The sequence below is a fragment of the Fopius arisanus genome, unplaced genomic scaffold, assembly GCF_000806365.1.
Source record: "Fopius arisanus strain USDA-PBARC FA_bdor unplaced genomic scaffold, ASM80636v1 scaffold00038, whole genome shotgun sequence".
Classification (NCBI taxonomy): domain Eukaryota; kingdom Metazoa; phylum Arthropoda; class Insecta; order Hymenoptera; family Braconidae; genus Fopius; species Fopius arisanus.
In genome coordinates this window covers 395,031-404,028 of record NW_011887777.1, presented here as the reverse complement: position 1 = coordinate 404,028, position 8,998 = coordinate 395,031, and the positions used below count along the sequence as shown (strand labels likewise).

At 37.3% G+C, this 8,998-nt stretch overlaps 2 protein-coding genes across 2 annotated transcripts in view; both read left to right on the top strand.

The window, feature by feature from the left end:
* Window positions 1–5,736, top strand: part of LOC105266395 (uncharacterized) — a 7,080-nt gene extending 1,344 nt beyond the window's left edge. Inside the window, exons 2-7 of the mRNA XM_011304523.1 lie at window positions 734–1,008; window positions 1,118–1,218; window positions 1,724–2,221; window positions 2,649–3,402; window positions 3,657–3,784; window positions 3,925–5,736. Of these exons, the coding sequence (XP_011302825.1) occupies window positions 741–1,008; window positions 1,118–1,218; window positions 1,724–2,221; window positions 2,649–3,402; window positions 3,657–3,784; window positions 3,925–4,191 (2,016 nt within the window). The 5' untranslated portion in view covers window positions 734–740 and the 3' untranslated portion in view covers window positions 4,192–5,736. The remainder of the gene's footprint in view (window positions 1–733; window positions 1,009–1,117; window positions 1,219–1,723; window positions 2,222–2,648; window positions 3,403–3,656; window positions 3,785–3,924) is intronic.
* A 2,727-nt stretch (window positions 5,737–8,463) lies between these two features.
* Window positions 8,464–8,998, top strand: part of LOC105266394 (uncharacterized) — a 31,779-nt gene continuing 31,244 nt past the window's right edge. Inside the window, exon 1 of the mRNA XM_011304522.1 lies at window positions 8,464–8,727. The gene's annotated coding sequence lies outside the window, so the exon portion shown is untranslated. The remainder of the gene's footprint in view (window positions 8,728–8,998) is intronic.

Genomic DNA, 8,998 nt, shown 5'->3' with positions numbered 1-8,998 from the left:
GAAAAATTCTCTGAGAGAAAAATATTGGGAAAATTTCCTGAGAAAATAATGTTTAGGAGAAATCAACTGCGAAAAATTCTCTGAGAGACAAATATTGGGAAAATTTCCAGAGAAAATAATGTTTAGGAGAAATCAACTCCGAAAAATTCTCTGAGAGACAAATATTGGGAAAATTTCCAGAGAAAATAATGTTTAGGAGAAATCAACTCCGAAAAATTCTCTGAGAGAAAAATATTGGGAAAATTTCCTGAGAAAATAATGTTTAGCAGAAATCAACTGCGGAAAATTCTCTGAGAGACAAATATTGGCAAAATTTCCAGCAAAAATAATATTTAGGAGAAATTAACTGCGAAAAATTCTCTGAGAGAAAAATATTGGGAAAATTTCCAGCAAAAATAATATTTAGGAGAAATCAACTGCGAAAAATTCTCTGAGAGAAAAATATTGGGACAAAATCAACTTAAGAAAATTTCCTGCGAGAATAGTACTTAGGAGATCAACTCAGAAAAATGCTCTCAAACAAAAATATTGGGAGAAAATCAATTCGAAATAATTTCTTGAGAGAAAAATATTGGGAAAAAATCAAGTCGGAAAAATTCGCTGGAAAAATAATAGTCTGGAAAAGTCAATACGAAAAAATGTTGTGAATATATTTTCCCATGGAGACGACGATCCCTTTCTACAGCTAAAATCCTGAACATTTAAAAATCTGAGACTGTTTCGTGATCTTTAGCGGCACAATGTCCAGGATATTCTGGCCCTTGGTTTTTCTCCTGGTGGGGCTGACCCTAGCTGCCATGCCAGTCCCCCACCAGACAAGTGAGGACACCCTGAGAAGTGCCCTGAACGCAGTTACAAGAAAACAGCGGTCCCTGGGTGCTCTTCCTCAGGATTATTACGGGGACCTGCGATCTTTCAAGTATCACGGCGACCCAGAGCGCAAGTTCGAGAGGGAGGAAGTGCCCGAGATGGATGACGACGAGGATGACCTCGAATTCCTTCCCCTAGGTATTCCCTCCATCAGATCAATTAGTTAGATATTGGGGGAGTGGGGCGGAGGGGGTGAACAAAAGAGAATGTATTGATATTCAAATTCGTGGTATTCTTATTCATCCAGAGAATGGCCAGTTGGAGAATATCGGGGGTGGATACCAAGGGTTCAACAATAAGAGGCTGGAGAGAGCTCTTATGGATTATCTCGAGATGACACCCATTCAGGTGAGTGGAATTCAAGATGATTCTATTAGTTATCGACCAGTTTAGAGTATCCATGTTTCTCTGTCTAGAATATCTCGATAACTCTTCAAGACTCAGCGAAAGGTGTTGGACTTAACATTTAGAAAATTCCATACCCAACAAAATGGTTTTTTAATGAAGCTCCTACATCTTATAGTTCTCGAGATATTGACGTTTATTCAAGCAGGCGACCTTGAGTTTGTGGAGAGGGCGCCGGCCGCGCGACACGTGAATGTCAATATTTCGAAAACTGGTGACAGCAGTGACGTGAATAAAAAAACCAATTTTCTCGTCATGAAATGTACCACATTTCATATGCAGCATGTCTAGATGAATTCTGAATAGTTCCCGAGATATTTCAATTTGAACTGGATAACGAGTTTTTCTCACTGCAACTCCCACCCACTGTGCGCAGTGATGTACTACGCACTCGTTTCCATTTCCGTTGCAGCGCGAATTTCGAAATTCAATTTTTTTCTTTCAACAGAGAGACACCGGATCCTCGTTTCGCGAACGCGAGAGAATCGGTACCCGAAAACGGACAATGAGCCCCGATCACGCGACTGGGAGTAATAGAGAATTGGCCAGACTGTTCCTGGACGAGCTTCAAAATTCGTCCCCGTATGGAGAAGACCCCGAGGATGCCGAGTACTTGCCAATCGAGGCTTTACAGTCGCTCTACGACAGGTACAGATTGGAGCAGAATAATAAATATGACAAATTGGATTCCCCCGGGCCAATGTCGTGGGGCGAACTCCTCGCTAAGGATCGTTCACGAGAGGACGACGGAGTTGATTTCGCTGACAGGGAGCGCAGTCAACATCCGAGAAATTATTTGCTCTACCAGGTTCTTCCAACCCAGAGGAGAAATATCAATGCAAGGTATCCGATTGGCAGGGAGTATAGAGACCTTGTCAAGCGCTTTCCAGTAGCCAAGAGGAGTACTAAACCCTTTTCTTTGACGTCGCAAGCTACTGACCCTAAGGTACATTTGAAAAATATTGATTATCCACTTCTTCCGAACCTCCCGTACTCTTTGGCCCTCCCTGAAATACCCGCAGGTCTTCGATGATACAAATGAAGGTCTTATGAAGGTCATACCTCTGAAAATTTAATAGAATTGAATACGCAAAACATGAAGTATAACTTATGCTATGATTTCTGTGAATCAAATTTTTAGAAATATCCCTGTAATAAAGGAGACGGTGAAATTTTTGTAATTACCTTTTTTGGGTCTCTCATGTCACTCTATAAAATAGATCCCGATGGCAATGTCGCTATCTCTCTTAGATCCAGATATATTCCTGGAAAACTGGAAGAGCGATTCAAAATAGTTGCCAGTCACTTTCCAAATTTCCTCAATACTATTGACAGTCTGAAAAATTTTCTGAAAAAAAAACTTATTGGGTCAGGTGGTTCAGGACCTGGGTGCCCTGTTCGGCCCCCAGGCCTCGGAGATGAACAAAACGCAAGTGCAGAAGGTGCAATCGAAATCAAATCACGTACACGGAATGGATCATATGCAACCGCATACGTCGGAGCGACCGGTGTCCTTCACCACGGACATTACGTCGACGACATTCCGTCAGGACAATACCAAGGAGAAGGGAACGAAGCCTGGCAAGACCAAGGAGCACCTGATTGAGATAAAGAAGAAGAGTGTGGATTGGTCTCAGTACTTTGGCATCGACAGGAGGCGAAAGAAGGCGTCTCTTCTGGCAAGACCTGGCACCCAGGAGCAGGACGACGAGTGGATGCTCCAGAGGTACTACAAGACCATGGCGGACAATCTTCAATCTCCGCCGAAGGATCTCGAAAGGATTGGAGGGGAGAAGAGGGACAAATTGGATCAGATGGATGAGAAACTGAAGAACGTTAAGAACGTCATCATCGAGGACGCCGTCAGGTACTCGGCTGCTGACGATGACGCCGATCCCCAGGAGGTCAAGGACGTGGTAATGGCCAGAATGGCCGCTGCTTATTCCCTGGAGAAGATGCGAAAGGCTCTCAATGAATTTAGAAATAGCATTGCTGCTCAGAGGGATGTACCCAGGAATTCTCAGGGAAAAAATAATTCCAGTAATGGGAGTAAAGATTCTAATGGGACTGGGGACTATGACAAGAGGTCCAGCAATGCCATTGAGGATGAAGGCTCTCCTTACGAAGGTAATTGCTAATTACGGAACATAAAATTATTCGAAATCCATACGTTAAATATTCGAAATGAGTGATTGATTAATATTTTTATATTTTTTATTTAAGTTCAATAGGAAATCATTACAATAAAAAATGAATTGCAAATATTTTATTAGGGAGTTAATGAACAATTAAAAGGTTGAAGGGGCAGAATTTTTTGAAGGAATCGGGGAAATAGAAATAGATAAATGAATTTTGGTTTTTTAAACTTTATTTTAAACTAGGATTTGATGAGGGAAAGTTCACGAGTTGCCCGGAATTGGAAGCCATTGAGAGGAGCTGCAAACCAGCTAGAAATCTCGTTAGTGGACTCTTTGTACCCTGTATGATGCATCAAATTTGTAGAACATGTGTAAGTACTCGCAATTTATTCTCTCTTCAAATTTTTCCTGAAAATCCAAAATGTGAGGCTGCAAATTATAATAATTTCTTAATTATAAGTTTACGATTGAAGATTTGAAGTGAATCGGTAATTTTTTTTGTTAATGCCAGGACGATGAGGACGAGTGCATGGGCCTGTTCGCGATGGAGGCAGCTCGAGTGTGCGATTCCCTGGAGGAAGAGGGTCGTGATGCTGGTGGACACTGCGCCAGGACAGCTCTGGTCATCTCCCAGATGCAGCCACCCTCGATGATCACATCGCTCTGTCATGGCCCCACCGGGGATTCCTGTCTTCGTCGCTATCAATATCGCAATCGTCATCGTTTCTACCCCTCATCCCGTCGACACAGCGGATTCGACGCCCCAATGAAACGATAAGAAATTACCATAATCACAATAATCGCAATGGGGTATATAATGCCGCTCGACACGACAGCGTCATATCAAATTCAATCTTCCGTCTCTTTGCAACTCATTGTCTGGAGATAAATACAAACATTTAGATCCTTAGGCGTTTAGTCATGTGTCACGACTTATTCCCATTCGTTGACTAAATCCATGAGAATAAAGTGTGAGAAAATTTTTTAAGAAAAACTCTGCACTTTCTGTTTTATTGGAATTTCATTGAAATTGTTTTATTCCATTACTCATTCATCGAGAGATAATTGTTTACATGATTAATTTTTCAATGTTTTCGTCTTGGATTTTATTCAGAGAGATAAATTGAGATTTCCTATTGACTTCTACAGTGAAATATCTTTTAACAGGATTTTCGTAGGGATTGAGCATAATTGTTTACAGAAAGCGCTGGGTTTTTCTATCATTTTTTCCACAGGCGAATGAGAGAATATTTATTCATCTCTAAATCAAATGCAAATATTTATGAGAGAGGAAAAAAACTGGAACATTTTTTGCGAATTCTGGAGAGTATTGAAGAGTGATTCTCTTTCAAGATTATAAACTTCAGATGAAATCTATTGATGACATTATTAATCGTACTGCTTAATCCGTACAGTGTGTACCTGAATGTATAATTGGTTTAGAATATAAGCAGTATATTTTCCTGCCTATCGATATTTTAAGTCACCCTGGAGACTCATGCACTCGAAAAAATTTATCTATTTTCATTTATTCCGAGAGAGAGAGCGCAAGAAAATTTCATACAAAAACCTCACGCATTCGCTTTATTCTACACTGAATTCTATTGGAAATAATCTATTAATTCCTCGGTATCAAATTATAATTATAATTAATCGTAATTAATCATGAAATCGTTCTGGACATTTTTCCACTACAAATATTCAACAGAAAATATTTCACATGAGAAAAAATCACTAGTATTTTATTCTAAAAATTCTCTCTTCAAATATTTTCTATATAAATTATAATATTCTATTGGGGTTTATTTAATAGATCGTCTGGTTAATTAATTGGAGTCATTAATGCAATTTGTAGTGGAATAGTCCGAATGAAAAAATTATTCATTTCAATAATTTCGTTAATCTAAATGATTAATGAAATTTTTTGATTTTTTAGTGAATTCGCAGTGTTTTTAGTGGAATTTTGTCACGCGTATTTATTATTTCACCACGCACCACTCGGCCTAACGAGCCTAATTTCAATCTGACGATTTTTCGGGAATTGATCAACGAAGCAGAGGACAATAACTGTTTTAAAGTATTGAGAAACGACTTGATGTCTCCAATGGGTCTTTGGGTAATTGTCACATAAGGGAAGAACAAATTCAGTCTATGTAGTCGATATTCATTAGAAGATTTTCATTAATTTCACTAGATACCGTTCATTAAGTCTATCCGATATATTCTACCATCTCGTTAATTTATTTTTGAATCAACAATTTATTTAACTTCGCGATCACTATCAGCTGGGGGTGGTAGAGGATGAAAATTCACATTTTTTTGTTTTAGAAAAATATGTAATTGATCGAAAACGAGTGCTTCGAGAGAAAAATGTTGAAAGAACTTTTTTGTAGCTCGTGAAATTCTCGATAAAAAGTTTATTTGAAATTTTTTTCTGACTTCATTCGTTATCGAGAAAATGAAGAATTGAAGGAAACGTTCTCCCAGTCTCATGCTGATAATTTTTTTATAATTTCGTCTGTGTTTAAATATTACTGTAATTTGGAAAAATATAAACATTAAAGCAGGGTTGATAAGGGTACCACAGTGAATTGTATTAATAGAAATCAATGTTTAACAAAATGTTCGATTTTAGAAAAGAAAAAAGACATTTTAATGTGTGGCTACAGCTCAAATGTCCGAGTGCGTGCGTCGTAGTCAGGTGACTAAATTTTCCATTCAATATTGCGTGCCATGTGGACATTAATAAAAAATGTATTTTTTAATTGTATAGTCCGTGGCACCACGTGTCAAATAATTCAATAGAAAAACGGTTTCTATAAAAATTCGATTGAATTTTTGGTGGAAATCTCGTGAGATTTATTGACATTCGATTGAAATTTATTAGAATCAATAAGAAATCTCTTATTGAACAATTTTTTCGATAAATTGAGTACAATTATCAAATTTTGATTTCTATTTTGTGATTTTTTAATAAAAATCATTGACCACACATTTTCAAATTTTTTTTTCCTCTACTTTGTGGTGTTTTGCATTAAATGTTCAATAGAATTTCCAGAGAAGATAAAATGAAAGCCTTTTCTATTGAATTTTTTCATATTCCAGGTTCTCCCATTCTTCGTTCCCCTTTAAAACTAATTTTGTCGTCCCTACCCCCATTACCGTAGCTTGAATAACTATTTATTTTTATAATTAAGAAAAATAGACAAGAAATCGTTGCATTGAACGTTTTGTAAATGTTTCAATATGGTGCATTATACGTTCTACTTAATGTTCTAGAAAATTAAGAAAGATAAATATTTCGAGTATTTACGTGTCCATGGAATTTCACGATAAAAACGTGAAAATCGTGAAACGATTCGAGAAATTCGGATTAAAACGCGAACTGATTGGGGGTAATTAATTTGTTATACACAATCATCGTCAAGGCCTTTGTTTCAACGGAAAGTAATCGTAACTCATGGAGATTTGGTAATCGTTGGGTGAATATTTATGGGGAAATATTAATAAATTTACAGAATTTTACTCGCTATTGCACACGGTCGTTCAACCGATTTATCAAGATCCTTTGTCTTAATATCTTGGAGTATGGAATTATTATATTATATATGAAAGAATATATGTACATGTTACGATTCATGAGACATATGTATTAGCCATCTGTATGTAATAAATATATTTAAACATAATTATCACTTGCAAATTCTTTTGGATGAAAATTGAATTTATTCAATATTTATTTCCTGGGAATTCGTGCATTTTCCGCATTTTTTGAGAATTTCTTTTATTGGAAATCCATAAATTGATGAAAAATCAAGAAAGTTCATGTCATTATGTTATTTTTATTCCAGATTTCCCCAAATTTTCAGGTTTTCCTCAGAATATTCAGAGGAATTTCATAGTGAATATCAATTACTTAATTTTGCAAAATAATGAAATAGAAAAAAAAAATTTAATTCTATTACAAGATGGATGATAATTACTGGATGTTATTGATTGGAAAATTAAGAAGTCTGATCGAATTGTTCGGCGGATAATGAGAAAATTATGAAGATGTCAGAGTTAATGGTCCATCCTCTGGTCATTAATTGTTTCTTCTGGGCCTGAGGCCCTCTGCTTCTCCCTCGAAACGTCTAAAACGAGCAAGGAAAGGGGCTGATAACCCTTCAGAGCCTCCACGTGCAAAAATGCACATTTTACTGTTTCCAAAATTGAAAAAATTAGTTGAGTAATTAATGAATTAGTGATTTCAAAATTTTTACCTCTCAAATCGGTCACTTGTTCGAGGAGCATCTTCAGCTCGACAATGGTTTCATCAATTTTTTTGCAGACGGCTGCGATGTCTTTGTTCATTTTGAAGCTGCTGTTGTCTCAGGAAATTGACAATCATCAGTGAACAATCAATTTTGAGGGATTCGAATCCAATGTCCGGGATTTTCTGTCGGTGCGGCAGATTCGTTTTTGCTGGGAAGTGGCGCCATCTTCTGGAACTCCAGAAATTGCAGAACTTGAAAATTTATGTTTAAATTATACAGGGATTTGCAGAATCCCAGAGTTGAGTGAATTGCAAAAAAATAGGACTCTATTTTTGAGCGACTCTTGATAATTTGAGGGTAACTTAGTTTTTGAGAAAATTCGTGAAGATTAGAGAGAATTCGATTGTTTACTGAATTCTCAAAAATCCAGCTAAACTCAATCATTAAATAACTTCCACACGAGTTTTCAACTAAATTCCCGAAAAAATACATTCCCTCAACTCTCAAAAATTCTGATTAACCCAATTAAAAAAAAAATCAGAACTGAATTTTTAAGTGAATTCTAAAAGTTTCAGAGGAACTCAATATTTGAGTGAATTCCCAAAGATTGAGGGGAATTCCAGGCGAAAAAACGGGGAACCCTTGCCAGCCCGAAAATATCCGAATGAGTTGGGCTCCCCACTTCCCACCAATTGGTCGAGAGGAAGCCGGTGCTTTTGAATTCTATTGGTTGCCGTGTAAATAGTGTACATGGCAACGCGAGGTGCCGGCCCCCGTGGAGAGAACACTTTCCTCACAATCATTCACAATCCGTTGATACCCGCCCCACGGTGCGGATCGTAAATACTCACAACAAAACAAAAATCGCACGATCAACTCGGGATTAACAAAACGAAAACCCCAAGGAGAATAATATAAACAGAGACTCATTCGTTCCTGTTGTTGTTCATCTTCTATTTGTCGTAAAGTGTTTTATTCAGTGCCAGTGCAGTTGTTGTGTTGATGACGAGTCATCGAGATGCTGTGACTATTCATACCGCGAATAATCGACGGGTAGAGTGAGTAAATTAATTAATTGACACTAGAATTATTCATTACTTCTGTTGTGAAGTGGTTGACAAGGGTCGAGCGTGAGTTTTTTGGAAATATATTGGACAATAAGGGAGATACCGAAATTTTGGTTACAACATTTTTTGTAGAGGGAATTGAGGGCTGCAAATTAAGTTATTATAGAAAATTCCATATCTCCCTTATTTCCAGAGATATTTGGAGAGAACAGCAGAAGCTCGTCAAAATAATTGAGTTGTTTTCGTGGAATATTCTGGGAGA